Source organism: Callithrix jacchus, chromosome 1 (genome assembly GCF_049354715.1).
Source record: "Callithrix jacchus isolate 240 chromosome 1, calJac240_pri, whole genome shotgun sequence".
Classification (NCBI taxonomy): domain Eukaryota; kingdom Metazoa; phylum Chordata; class Mammalia; order Primates; family Cebidae; genus Callithrix; species Callithrix jacchus.
This window is the reverse complement of record NC_133502.1, coordinates 199,108,523-199,123,964: the sequence shown is the minus strand read 5'-3', so window position 1 is coordinate 199,123,964 and position 15,442 is coordinate 199,108,523. Positions and strand designations below refer to the sequence as shown.

Sequence of the window (15,442 nt, the reverse complement as noted above, 5' to 3'; positions counted from 1 at the left end):
GAATTTAGCCCTATAGGCATGTTTTGTTTGGCCTGTTAGGATGCTTTAGAATTTTTGAGCAAACAGTTCAAAATCAGGAAAGTTTTAGCTTCTCATGAAAATTTAGAGGATCTGATACTGCTGAACTGATATTTCTAAATCACATCAATTGAGTTGCTTAGCAGTTGCCCTTTTTAACACGATTTGTGTATCTTTAGGTTTACAATCTTCACAATTCCCTTTTGTTTTAAGTCTGTCTGTTTCACTTATTTATGTTACTTGCCTTCCCTTTATGAAAATTTTTGCTATATAGCAAGTCAGAAGCTATATAAAATGTAAAAACGTCTCTCTTTAAGTCCTAAAGCAATTGTAGGTTCCTAGCCCCATCACTCAGGCAGTGGTTTACAAGCAGGTGCCCTGGATTATAGCTCTTCTGTTGCCATTGACTGACTCTGTGGCATTGCACGGGTTACTTAGGGTCACTGAATTTCAGTGTTGTTTTCTGTCAAATGGTCATAATAAGCATTTAAATCATGCACAGAGCTTTCAGAAAAACAGCTCCATAAAATCATAGTTAATATTTTGTTATATATTAGATTGCTTAGCAATGCAGTTTCAGCTGTGCCCTTTTCCTGCTGTTCATATCGTCAATGCTCTGCATCCTACAGGATAAAGTCCAATTTCTTTGCCTTATCTGTTATTCTGTTTTTGCATTGCTATAAATGACTGTTTATTGCTATAAATTACCTGAGACTGGGTAATTTACAAAGAAAAGAGGTTTAATTGGCTTTTGGTTCTGCAGGCTATAGCGGAAGCATGGCACCAGTATCTGCTTCTGGTGAGGGCCTCAGGAAGTTTATAATCATGGCCCAAGGCAAAGAGGGAGCTGGTTCATCACATGACAAGAGCGGGAACAGCCATGCGCTACACTATTTTAAACAACCACCATGCACTACACTGTTTTAAACAACCAGATCTCAAGTGAACTCTTGAGTGAGGACAGCACCAAGCCATTCATGACGGATCCAGCCCTGTGACCCAAACTTCCCACCAGGCCCCACCTCCAACACTGGGGATTATATTTCAACATGAGATTTGGAGGGGATAAACGTTCAAACTATATTGCCTTATAGTCAGGGTTCCCAGCCATTTGGTTCCAACAAAGTATCTTTGGTTCTTGCCAAAGTATCTTTACTTTCTACAGAATGGAATTTATTCAGTATTCATTCTCCATCTTCCCACCCCCTGCACCATTCATTCTTTTGCCTTATAAATATTGAGTACCTCTTCTGTTCCAGGTACTGTTCTAGGCACTAGGGATTACAAAGTTGAACAAGACAAAGTCCCTGCCTCTAACATTCCCATACTTATATTTCAGATAGCGAGTCAGTATTTTGTATTTTGAATACATCTTACATATGTCTGCCTCCTTTGCTTACACTGTTCTCTTCATTATCTTTTTTCTATTTATTTTATTGTTTTATTCGATAACTATTGATTGATTGCCTGCCTGCTGTGTGTCAGACACTGTTCACTGGGTATTGGTATTATAACAGAGTCAAGTCCCTGCTCCCTTGGAATTTATGTTCTTGTGAGGTGAATGAACATTTTAAAATTGTGTGTGTGTGTGTGTGTGTGTGTGTGTGTGTAGATGTATATGTCATAAGGACTAAGAAGGAAAATATAATGGGGTAAGTAGGGTAGAAATGAACAGCGTGAGGGTCATAGTGTGTATTATCTTAGGTGAGACTGTGAGAGACAGCTTTTCTGTATGATATCTGAACAGAGTTCTGGAGGGACTTAGGGAGGCAGCCAAGAGGGCCTTTGGAGGAAGAGTGATCCAGGCAGAGAGCACCAGTGTATGACTGGCATGTTTAGGGGACAGCGAGAGGGCAGTATGGCAGGTGCTGAGTAAGAGAATAGGAAAAGGGTAAAAGGTGAGCTCAGAACAGTGGAGGGGTCCAGACCCTGAAGGGCATTACAGGCTGTAGTAAGCACCTTGGCTTGCGGCTCCAGAATAAGTTGTACCTCCTCTGAAATTTTTACTTCAAGTTCCTTTGCGAAGTCTTCCTTGACCATCCCTGTTTTTGTTGATTTATCCTTGGTAACTCCTGGAGAACCTGAAGTTATTGACCACATAACTCATATATTGCTTAACTGACTAAGCAGCATGTGCCTGGTTGTATTCTTAGAGGTTTTTGGTTCCATCCAAACTTCTTGGTAACTTTCTCTAGCATAAGGATTTAGTTTTAAACCTTTCTATCCTATATGATGTTTTGCACCTAGTTGGTACTTAATGTATCTTTCTTTTGTGAGGTTCTGGCTTCAGATGTCAGCAGTAGGAATTTGCGATGTCTAAGAAATAAGAGAGAGGACTTGGTGATAGATTACACATAAGGAATGATGTTTCGGTTTTAGTTTGTGATCCTGGAAGAATAAATGGTGTTGTAGACAGAGAAAGGAAAGTTGGGAAGAGAAGCTGATTTTCGAGTAAATTGATGAATTTGGTTTGGAATTTATTGACCTTTCTATGCTAGTAGCATATCCAAATAAAGTTGTCCAGAATGATTTTGATATGTCAGATATATACAGAGTATTGGAGTTATTTGTGACTGCTGCCTACAGTTATGTAATCTTCTCAAGGGCAGGGACAACATACCACTCAAATTTCCAGTACTTGGAACAGGGACTGGCAGTGAAATAATAGGTGCTTAAGTCATTGATACTTAGTAAGTTTATTGAGATGAGAAGTTGGTATGTAGCTATGATGCATGTCTTAGAAAAGGCATAAGCTCTGGTGGTCATTGTGGATCTGGATTCTAGCCCCACTATGCTGTACATGTGTGGTTTTGGTTGAGTAAATAAGCACTATGAATCTCAAGTGTTCTTATCTGGGAAATGGAACAATAAGACCTTCCTTGCCGGGCTGTGAGATAATGAATGGAGGCATAGGTTCTAGCATAGACTAGTGGCTCAATAAATAGTACCAATAAAATTGTTAATAATCATATTAACAATTTTAGCTGAATGAATAAATTTCATTCAGCTAAAATTGTTAATATGATTATTATAAAGATAATGCACTCTATTGAATTTCAGATTCTTGGGCTTGGAAAACAACTCAAAAGCAGTCCCTTTGAATTAACTGTTTTCTTATTTATACTGTTTTAATGACTTATTTATACCTATTTAGTGATCAATTTGCATATAATCTCCCACATTAGCCAATCCTGGAAATACGTACAGAAGTTGGAGGGTAATAAATTAATATGGTTGGAACATTGGTACATCAGTTATTATTATGCATATCAGTTGGTATTCTAGTAGTTTACCTGTTATATTCCAGCTATCAAAACAGCTTTATGGTGGTTTAGGAGTTGAGAGACATGTTGGATGATAAATAATAGTAGAATTACATAATATTTTTATATTTATAGATGTATCTCCTTAAATAGGATGAAATAATTTCACAGAAGATGAATGAAACTCAATCCCCATAGAAATAGTTTTTATAGTAATGAAATAAGTTTTAAATTTAGAGAAGGAAATGGAATCTATTAAAGTTCATTGGGGATAAAATTCTTGATTAAAATATTTTATTCTTTAAGATACTTAGAATCTTTTTTCTTCAAATCAGAAATTAAGATTATAGCCTAGAGTACTTCCTTTTCCTTTTTTTCTGTAGATATAACTGCCTTACAAGTCTAAGTATGTCTTAAAATGATTTCCTGACCACGTAGGTGTTTTTGGCTTTTCTTAGGAGCTGTTGGGTGCCTCTGAAACTGCATGCTTTACTTTCTGTGTTGGAGCAGATGTCGTGGCACTAAGACCCAGAAACCGTTTGCTCTGTGTGGCTGGAGCTGGGCTGGCTGTGCTCACACTGAAGGGAAGGAAGTCATTAGTGCAGACTGAGCTGTGGAGTTGGGTTCTTGCAGGATTTCCTTCCAGCCTTTCCCCACTAAGGTTCTTGGGAATTAAAAAAAAAAAAAAAATCTAAACACACAAACCAAGTTTTCCTATTTACAGTGTTCAGGGAAGGTAGGCATTTCGAGAAGGGCAGATCCTTTTCCCAAGTTATCCAAGAAGGAAGCGAAAACAGCGTAAAGAAGCTCTGATTACAGATCTTTGGAATTTTCTTTGCTAAATTTTACAAACGAGAAATACACCCAGAATTGTGGGAATTGCTCCAGGCTGCGCGTGAGGGTTTGATTGCTTGTCTGATCTTTTTTGAGAAGAGGAGAAATCGCCAAAAGGGGTTTGGATGGCAGAAGCCCGGTTGGGATTCTGTAGCAGCTCGCGTTCTCAGTCTCTTCTCTGAGGGAGGGTCTCTGCAGCCAGCTTGGAGACCCCCTGCCGCAGGCTCCTTTTGCAGGCGCTGGCCGGGAAAATGCCCCGCTCTGGCAGGAGTACGCCCGTGGCTGCTGGGACTTCCTAGCCTGGTGGGAAGTGTGTTCGTGGTTTGGGGATACTTTTCATTGAACTGAAGGCGAAAAGACTGGACTCTCCTGAGGCATTTATTTCCCTTCGCAGTGAATATGGGAAAGAATTAGGGGGTGGGAGGGAGGCAGCATGACTTGCAGTCGTCGCTGCCCTGCATCTGCCCCCAGCCCCCAGCCAACATCTTGATGTTCCACGTATCGGCTGTACAAATATGATGAAATGGCAGCCCCGGAAGAAGGTAAGTGTCCTGGAGAGGGGACGGGCCCTAGTCCCCGACCCGGTGAAGGGGCATGGGGCGGTTGCCCTCAGGTCCCTCCACCCCTTCCATAATTCGCTGGGCCAGCTGGTCCAAGCAGCCCTGGTCCCTTTGGGACTTGCCTCAGTCCCTTAGGGACGAGTTACCAAGTCTAGTCTGTATCTACTGCCCTCTAAGTTTTTCCTTCTTGGTATGCTTGGACCCCCAGGGGTGAGAGCTCAGAAACACCCGTTTGCTTTAGAAGTCCTGTGTAGACAGCGACGCGAGTAGCTTTGCGGGAACCAGCCAAGAGCTGCTAAGTGTTGCCCCGTGGCGGGGAAGGGGAGGCATTCGAGGCTGCACCCCTGACCAGGCCCCGCAGGTGGGTGTTATAACACCTATTTCCCCAAGGGGTTAAAAGGCTCTGAGCCGCTGGCAGCCGTTTCCCCAGGGCCCCGCTGGGGGGCGAGCAGCCCCAGCACACCAGCCCAGCAGCTGGTTCCGGGGCGGCGGGCCGAGGGGCCTCCTGCCTGAGCGCCTGAGGCTGGCCATAACCAAGCCTTCAGCCTGCCGGGCTCCTGAGGCCTCGTGGGCCCGTGCAAGTTCCTGTGCTGGCCATTGTGCAGGGGCGTGTGTCTGTGTGTGTCAGCATGCACCAGCGTGTGTGAATCGATCACAGGGAAAAGGGGGAGGGGGCACTTTGCTTTTTGCGAGATTTTTTCCTAATATGGCTCCTTTGTTGAGAACTCAAGAAAAAAAAAAATCCAGTGGTTCTATCAAAATAAATTGCTATTGGTCCCAGAAATAATGTTTCTAAATGTGGGAATGGTCCCTACCCTAGGACGTCGAGGGAGAAAGAGCTTTTTTCAAGTTGTTGGCCGCTGTACATTTGGCTAGGGCTCTCTTTTGCTAACTTGTCTGACTGCCCCTAACTGTTAGGTGAACCCAGCGGTTCACTGCATAACAGGACTTTTTTTTTTTTTCTTTTTAACTTCAGATACCTCATATGGCCGTGGTTTTTATTGACATTCTTCTGAAGGAAAAACATAGCAAATTGAATGTGCTGTGGCCCTCCGCAGCCTTGACCTGCCTGTTAGCAGCTTCCTGGTTTTTACTTGAACTAGCTAAACTGACTCTTTTCTTTGTGGCACGATGTGTGATACCGTGTTTTATATCAGAACTGAAATCGAAATCATGTGTGAGGTGCATGAGAAGATACTGTGCATTTTTTTTTATTGCTAGAGAATCTAACAAACCCTGCCTCAGCATAGCCTGGTGAATTGAAAGGTTTTCTTTGATACCTAATTGATGGGATTTTGTCCTCTGACCCTGTGTCTTTTCTTTCTCATCCTGAAGTCAAGAATCTCTCATGTGTTATAATAGTTCTCATCACAGAGCTTCTTTCATTGAGATTGGTTTCATTCACTTTGGTTGGGAGACCCATGTATTCCCCACCCCCCACCCCCACCCCCAATACAGACTGTTAGAATGAGGAAAATTCATAGTAGAAACCATATAATTAAGGAATTTAAACAGATGCTGCATATTCCTAAAGTCCCCCATTTCTTCTATATTTGTAAATTGCATGTTTATGAGTAGTTTTAAGATGTCTGCAAACTGTACATTCATAAATGTCTGCTTTTTCTATTTTACCCAGTATGCAGTAACTCATGTGGTTATGTCTGTGGAAACCCCTCTGGGTACTGGTATTGCTTGAACCACGGAAGTATTATTCTTGGCTGTCAGGTGGATTTCTGGACTCTGGAAGATTCTGTTTCAAGTGTTAGGATTCACTCTGCAGTATTTACTCACTCTATGATGCTTAAATTGTTATACCAGAAGGTTGTATTTATTCACTGTATTCATAATCTCATATCATCATGTTGTAAAGATCCAGATACAATTCTGCAGAGTTCATAGAAGATTAAAAAATAAGCCGAGCCATCAAATACCATATAATTATTTGGTGGTAGCTTGAGAGCAATTCTTGCTTCTTCTACATTAGAAATGGGAGCTCCCTTGGAAGAGATTAGATATCCAACTCTGGTAGGGCACGAGTAAGTCTTTATAAAGCTTAGGTTTATTTTCTTACTCTTGCTAGAATACTCACATGATCAGATCATTGCCATGGTTTCTGGCTGGGTCTGATAACACATTTGTAGTGGTACAGTCACATGCCATGTGTTTTACCAAACTGTTTCATAAAAACCATTTACACTACAGATGAAAAGTGATACTGCATTGATGTGATTTTAACAAAGCTAGAAAGATCATCTAAAGAGTGCTGCCCCAAACAGCATTTGTGGTAGCTAGCTATCATGGTGTCCTGTCAGTCACTACTAGTTTTGGCTTTTTTAAATTCTAGGCTCACTGTAAGAGAGTGATTATAGGTTCTAGATTTCTTTGTTTCTAACCGAGCATGCAGCTGGGGTGTATGATTGAAGGGGAGCTCTCTCCTCTGTTTTCTCTGCTTACTTGCTGGATTAATCTAAATACTAAAACAAGTTTTTAAAGTTGGGGGCCTGTAATATTCAGTTAGGGTTTACAACCTTTTCACAAAGATATTGTTAGAACAAAATTAATCATGTTCTGTCCCCGGGACTAGTGAGGACCTTTAGTCTTCTAGAGCACAGTAGGTCTCCCACCAAGAGCCATGTAATTGTCCTAAAAAGCAAGATTCACAAGTATATGCTTATATATCCAAATTCATTCAGTTGTAAAAATTAAATGTGTATAGCTGGCCGGGCATGGTAGCTCACGCCTGTAAACCCAGCACTTTCAGAGGCCCAGGCAGGTGGATCACTTGAGGTCAGGAGTTCCAGACCAGCCTGACTGACATGGTGAAACCCTGTCTGTACTAAAAATACAAAAGTTAGCTGGGCATAGTGGTGGGTGCCTGTAATCCCAGCTATTCAAGAGGCTGAGACAGGAGAATCACTTGAACCCAGGAGGTAGAGCTTGCAGTGAGCTGAGATCGTGCCATTGCACTCCAGCCTGGGCAACAAGAGCAAAACTCTGTCTCAAAAAATAATAATAATAAATATTTAAAAATAAACGTCTACAGCTTTTTCTATGCCTATCATACCTCAGTAAAGTGATTTAAAATAAAAAAGCAAGATTCCGAGCAGTTATCCCAATCTTGGTTAGGATGGCATTTAATATCTTACAAATAAACAGCTGTAATTTTCAAAGCACTTGTTCTAGGCTAAGTCATCTTTAATTGGTCCATATGCATTCATTTAATTCTTATCCACTAAGGTGGTAGGTGTTACAATTTACATTTTACAGATCAGCAAACTGAGGTTTAGAGGGGCCAAGTGACTTACTCAGAGTCACATAGCATGGTAGGGTCACAGCTAGGATTGGACCAGGCCTTATTTACTTCAAAACATGTGTTGCTTACCAATATATTTGGGAACTTTTCTGACCAGAGATTTTTAATCAAAGAAAGATAAAGCTGAGGCCAGGTGTGGTGACTCACACCTGTAATCCCAACACTTTGGGAGGCCAAGGCGGGCGGATCACAAGGTCAGGAGTTCAAGACCAGCCTGACTGACATGGTGAAATCCTGTCTGTACTAAAAATACAAAAATTAGCTGGGCATGTTGGTGCATGCCTATAGTCCCAGCTACTTGGGAGGCTGAGGCAGGAGAGTTGCTCGAACTGGGGAGGCAGGGGTTACAGTGAGGCGAGATCGTACCACTGCACTCCAGCCTAGGTGACAGAGCGAGACTCTGTCTCAAAAATAAAAGAAAGGTAAAGCTGAGATGATCCCAATCAATGAAAGGTAGCTACAGCTTTGCTCCCTCACTTCTAGATACTACCACCAAGGTGCTCTTCTTCCCACTCCTGTTTTCTTTTGAAAAAAACTGGTGTTACCTACCTCTGAATTTATGGATCATTTAGTGTGTGCCTTTGTAAATGGATTGCCTTTTATTGGTAGTAATTTTTTTGTCTCTTAGTGTATGTATCTCTATTTATGTATATATTTTGCCTCCTCATTACACTTTCAGTTGATTCATAGATGCAGATTGTAGTGGACTGTTAAAACCAGAATAGTTGTCACTCATTTCTAATCTTTTGCAGATAATATTAGGGAGGGGGAAATCACACTCTTGGCAAAATCTCAGTGGAAGTCATGGTCTAGATATAGTACCAGGCTCAGTAAACCAGGTACCCCATCCAGTGTCATGATTCTTTTATTCATATAACCTTATTGGCCTGGCAAAATATACTTTCCCCTGTTTTCACAGTTAGTCAAAAGACTGTGTCATCTATCGCATTATTTTTATCTTGTATTTGCAGAAATAATAGTAATTAAAATGCTCATCTCATAGAAACATGTTTGCTTATAATTTTGAAGCTATTTCTGCTCTTTAAAATCCAAGGATTAGTATCAGATAACACTGTGTACATAAAACTGTAGTCAAAACCTTCAGGAAAGCTGCTGCTGATTGGATTTTTTTCATTGCTTATCTAATGTTATTTTACTATTCACACATAATAAAAGATCATTAGTGGGAATATGTCACATAAGCTACATTAATTATGTCATTTGAGAGTCATATGATATATTTATCTTGTTATACTTGTCACATTGATAAAATGTGAATCTGGCTTCTGAAATGATTTCTCTGGTGGAGTTTCATTTAAAAGCCTTGTTTGGAAGCTTATTTGTGAGAATTATGTCCTGTAGATTTGTGTCTTAGAATTGCCTATTACTTTTACAAAAGAAAGTATTTCAAGTCCCTATACTTTCTTTATGATGGAGTAGTTTGTTTCTGTATTATAGGGCTGTCTTAAATTTCAATATGCCTATATACTGAATTATTTAGTTACTTACCAGAATGCTGTACTAGTTGGTATTATTATATTATTCATTTTGGGCCACAGTTTATTTAATAGTATAAAATCAGACTTTAAAAATCAGTATTGTGGACAAAAGTAGTTATATAGAGAGGTCTTAGAAATTTCATGATGGTAGTCTTTCTGGAAATCCATTCTATACACCATTCCCAGATCAGTGCACCAAGAGACCCAGGTTTTGGTTCTGGCAGATCTGTTGACTCTTGGCCTTGGGGAGTCATTTAATCTTTCACATTTGACTCCTCACTGTTGTAGTTAGTGCCTCATTATCACTTGCTGGATTTATTACAAATGTCATCCTCATGAATTTTCTTTTTCTCATCTCTTTTTCCCCTTGTTTTCCCTTCTTATCCTTGCAAGTAATTGTTTAAAAACACACACATCTAGCCTGGGCAACAGGCTAAAATGGCAAAACCGCATCTCTACCAAAAATACAAAAATTAGCCAGGCACACTGACACACATCTATAGTCCCAGCTACATGGGAGGCTGAGGCAGTAGAAATGATTGAACTCAGTAGGTTGAGGCTGCAGTGAGTTGTGACAGTGCTATTACACTCCAGCCTGGGTGACAGAACAACACCCTGTCTCAGAAAAACAAAACCAAAAAACCCCAAACAACAACAAAAAAATGCACATGTGTTCATATTACTCACCTTCTTAAAGCCCTACGTTTCTTCCTTGTCTAGTAAATGTTCTGTAAAGCGGGATAAGCACACACTGGGCTGTGGTGACAGGGGATGGTTGCAGGAAAATGACTGGGTATGGGAACATCTGAGAACTTAGGTTGTTAAGTATTTTTATAATCTAAAAGAATAAGAGCTGGGTGTGGTGGCTCATGCCTATAATCTCAGCACTTTGGGAGGCTGAGGCGGGCGGATCACTTGAGGCTAGGAGTTCAAGACCAGCCTGGCCAACGTGTTGAAACCCTGTCTCTACTGAAAATCCCAAAATAGCCAGGAATAGTGGTGCTTGCTTGTTATCCCAGCTTCTCAGCTGACTGAGGCATGAGAATTGCTTGAACCCAGGAGGCAGAGGTTGCAGTGAGCTGAGACCATACCATTCTGCTCCATCCTGGGTGACAGAGCGACACTCTGTCTCAAAAAAAAAAAAAAAATAGTAAGAAATAAAATAAGCTTTGCTAATCTTGTGATACAGTTTGCCACTTGAGCTTTCATTTGCTGAAAGCTCAAGGGGATTCTTAGTAGTGTCCACTCATTTTTGAAGTCATTTGTTCACTTTCAGTGTGTTGTGGCATATTGTAGTTTACATCATAAAATATCTACCTTAAACAATTTTATTCAAAAGTAGAAGATGAAAAAGAAGACTGTGGTATAGGTTGTAGTATGATGGAGAGGATGGACTCTGAAGCTAGACTGCCTGGGCTTGAATTCCAGGTCAGCCTCTCAATAACTGTGCAGAGAAGTTACTTAACCTCTCTGTACTTCAGAGATCTTAGCTATTTAATGTGAATGGCACATAGCTCTTAGCATGACTCTGCGTTTATAATATAAAATGCTTACAAGAGTTCCTTGCATTAAAAAGTGCTTAATATGTTTTTCCTCATAGTATGATAATACTCAATAGTCTAGCTGGACATGGTGCACTAAATTTCTTTCCTATTTTTCTTTTCTTCTATTTTTTTGAGATGGGGTCTTGTTCTGTTGCCTAGGCTGGAGTGCAGTTGCGCGATCCCGGCTCACTACAACTTCTGCCTGCTGGGTTCAAGCGATTCTCCTGTCCCAGCCTCTTGAGTAGCTGGGATTACAGGCACACACTACCACGCCCAGCTAATTTTTGTATTTTTGGTAGAGACAGGGTTTCACCATCTTGGTCAGGCTGGTCTCGAACCCCTGACCTTGTGATCCTCCTGGCTTGGCCTCCCAAAGTACTGAGATTGCAGGTGTGAGCCACCACACTTGGCATTTCTTTCCTGTTTCTAGAATGCCTTCTCCTCATGTTTTTCTTAACTTGCCTTCCTTTTGTTACTGGATATACTTTAAGAACTAACTCAGCCTGTCCTCCTTAGTGAATCCTTCTATAAGCAGTTCTTCTATTGCCAGGCATAGATGGCCATACCCTCCTTTGACTACATTTGTAGAGACCACAGTCATACTGAAGCTGTCAGTATGTCTCTCTATCAGTTTAAAGTTTTGAGGGCATAGGCACAGAGGAGGAGCTGAATGAATGAATGTTTAAGTGAATGAATGTATTTATGGGATGAGATGCACAGTGATCCTCTGACTTGCCAGTTATTAGAAATGCTAAGCTTGCAAACTTATCTCTATCCATTTATCACTCTTTCAGAAATGCCATACTGAATATAAGTGAGGGTGACTTATTCATTAGTAATGAGGGTGACTCATTAAAGGGATAATCTTAGCTATGTACCTATTAAAATTGAAGTCACAGTTATGAGGTGGTGGTTGTATAACATTATGCATACACTAAATGCCACTGAATTGAATACTTTAAATGGTTAATTCTGTGTTATGTGACCTTCCCCTCAATTAAAAATGGGGAGGGGATGGGAAAGTTACAGTTATTTGTGACACAGCTCACCTCACAACTGATTACATGATATTAATGCAGGAGTGCCATGATTATATAAATCTTTATTCCCTTTAGTCCTAGATATTTTTTATTCTGTAAAATTGGTAGGGAATGGTCATTTATAGAAAACTACTTCCAGGAACATTCAGGAAGCTTGGAATAGTTGATAGACTTGACAAGAAGTGAAGGAAGTCAGCGATGAAGAAATCTGAGTTGGCACCTTACTGTTCAGGAGCTACCCAGTAAACATTGCCAGTGTGAGCGGCTACAGAGTTTAATTGGCCCAACTTCAAGAAAGGGCACCAACAGCCACCTTCATTTTGCTAGTCAGTCACAGTGATGACATGCTGTGGAAAACCTGAAATCCCGACCGGCCCTGTCAGCTTTAGCTTCTACAGTGAATTCATTATATCATTAATAACAATGTATGTCTCAGCTTTAAGACTTTGCTTTTATTGATGTGCTAAAACCATGTCATTTTATTGAAAGCTATACGAAATTATATCATTTAACTGACATTTCCAGATTTATAGGAAACCTTTGTCCTGAACTTTCTTGTTAGTCCACCATTTTTAGGTTTTTCTGGCTAAGAGGAGTTCTCACATTCTTACATGACTGAATCCTTTAACTGTATTCCCTTTCCAGCACACTTTGCCATTTAGAGTATTCTGTTAGGGTGTTCTGTCACTGTTATTTTGAGTATTCTGTCCTTTTTGCATGCATTTAAAGAAAAGACATAAAATTATGTTGACTTCCACCTTCTGTATAATAAACAGCATTTTTAGAGAAAGTATGTGAAATAAGCTTGTTTGCAGTTGTCAAAGCCGCGTATAAGCTTTTTTTTGGTGATAGATATCACTCAATTTCAACTGTTAAAGAATGAAATTTATCGATCTTATATCTGGTTAGTAAGCCAATGGTCATTCATGAATGCACCTGCATTTGCAGCATCATCTACTTTGTGAGAGATAATATTTTAGATTTACATCATATTGGGGGGCTGAGACTTGGAGAAGCACAGATGTTGTGGCAAGTCTGAGTTAGGGAGCAGTTGACATTTGGAATGGGGCCTGGTCTCTCGAGTTGGGAGCCAGGAGGTCTTTGTGGGAACTGATTGTTTGGACACATACTCTTCCAAACACTCAATGTATATAGGCTTGAACATATAAAGATAGTAGAGTGGAGTAAGGAAGGAAGAAATCCAGATGTATTAGTTATTTTGGGAGCTGTGTTGGTGGAGTTGAGATTTTCAGGCTAAATAACTTCGTTTTTTTGAAAAGAAAATGTCAGTGAATGATGGTGGATACATGATCATTTTGGTAGAGTTTGAGCCTTTAATGCTTAATAATTAGTTTTATTAAGGGTGGAATGGAGAAAGAAAAATGTAAACCACTTAATTTTATTGTTTATCTTTTTTGTAAATACATTGGGTTGCACCATGTGAATTACTTATGTGCAACAATCTTTGACCTACAAAAATAGAAATTTACTGTGATTCAACTAATAATGGGAAGAAGGTAGGAATGGTGGGTATATATATATTGAGAATAAGATTAAAATGTGTTTGGGGATTAATTATGAACTTGTAACTCAAATTTAATTCTTTAACTGCCAGCCTTTTGAAAATGTCGACCATATATTTTTTTTCTTTTGAGACAGAGTCTTGTTCTGTCACCCAGGCTGGAGGGCAGTGGTGCAATCTTGGCTCACTTCAACCTCTGCCTCCCGGGTTCAAGTGATTCTCCCATCTCTGCCTCTTGAGTAGCAGAATTACAGGTGCTTGCCACCACACCTTGCTAATTTTTGTATTCTTAGTAGAGATGGTGTTTCACCATGTTGGCTGGGATGGTCTTGAACTCTTGACCTCAAGTGATCCGCCTGCCTCGGTCTCCCAAAGTGCTGGGATTATAGGCATGAGCCACTGCTGTGCTGTACCTGGCCATTTTTTAAGGTGAAGTTTTCTAAAATATATTACATATTTTCTGCCATCTTAAACAGAAGGTACTAAGCATAATTTAACTCTCTCCTGATTACTCAGTATTATTACCACAAGCATGAATTATTGTACTGCTCTAACACAGTAAACCTTTAGGAGTTTTTAAGGAATGTAGAATTATTTATTTCTATACTAAGTGATCCCAGATTGATGTTTTGTTTCTTTTAAAATAATTTTATGCCGTCTTTGTATGGTTTTTATTTTTCTTTTCACGTTACTGAAAGTAATGCTGTTGTCATGTAGATCCATCAACTATCTACTTATTAAACTAAGAAACCCCAAAAAGCTTGACATTTGTTCTCCCTCTATACTTTCTGGTTTTAGGCTACGTTTTAGGTAGTTGTGGTAGTTAAATAAGTGACCTTTTGATAAATAAGATAATATTTATTATGGTGTTGATGACCAGAAATTAAATATATTTGAGAATGCAGTGTCACAGAGACTGAAAACATTTGAAATTATTGGCTAAATGCCACAGACTTTGCTTTGGTGTATCTTACTTGACTTCTCCCCCCTCCCCCAGTAACTTATTCAAATACACATGATACAAAACCATGGTTAAAGAAACTAGTATTAGAGGTGTATGTGAGGGGTAGAATTACAGACGCTGGAGAGTATATGCATTTGCTTTTAAGAAGAAATGACCAAGGAACCCATATGATTAATACATAATTAATACTTATTTAAATATTAATTAGTTCTATATTAATGAACTAAAATGTTATTTTTAGTGGCACAAACATTATTTATTTTAGATAATCCTTCTTGTTTTAGCCTAGGCTTTTGCTAGATAGTATTTATAATACTTAGAATAAAACATATTTAGAAAGGAAAAGAACCTGAAGGAGCATTTGATTTTGCAGACTAGGAAGCAGAGTAGCAGAGAAGTAAACTGTTTCCCTTGGGATCACATAGCTGTTCAGAGGCTGGCTCTTGACCTGGGTACTTTAAGGAGGAGGGCTGTATTCACTGGGCTTCTACTTCCTGTATTCTACTCTGCTTCTACTTCCTCTTTAGGAGTTTGCAATCTAGGTTTTGTTTATAAGAAAAGACAATTAGGCCAGGTGTGGTGGCTTACACCTGTAATCACAGTACTTTGGGAGGCCAAGGTGGGCAGATCACCTGAGGTCAGGAGTTCCAGGCCAGAGTTCGAGACTCCATCTCAAAAGGAAAAAAAAAAAAAGACAATTATATAGATGATATATTCCGATGACATTGAGCCACTTAATTTTGTCAGTCATTTTCATAAATGGATTGGACCATGTGAATTGCTTATGCCCAACCATCTTTGACCTACAAAAATAGAAAATAACTGTTATTCAACTAATATTTGGGAAGAGAGTAGGAATGGCAGGCATATATATTGAGAATAAGA

At 39.7% G+C, this 15,442-nt stretch overlaps 1 protein-coding gene across 6 annotated transcripts in view; it reads left to right on the top strand.

The window, feature by feature from the left end:
* The window catches only part of TTC28 (tetratricopeptide repeat domain 28), a 708,603-nt gene that overhangs the window by 248,909 nt on the left and 444,252 nt on the right, over window positions 1-15,442 (top strand). For 2 of the 6 annotated variants that reach the window (XM_035258910.3, XM_035258845.3), the window contains exon 1: window positions 3,877-4,657. The exons of the other annotated variants lie outside the window; for them this stretch is intronic. In XM_035258910.3, the coding sequence (XP_035114801.1) occupies window positions 4,631-4,657 (27 nt within the window). In that variant the 5' untranslated portion in view covers window positions 3,877-4,630. Of the gene's footprint in view, window positions 1-3,876; window positions 4,658-15,442 lie in introns of those variants that run through there. 6 annotated transcript variants of the gene reach the window in all.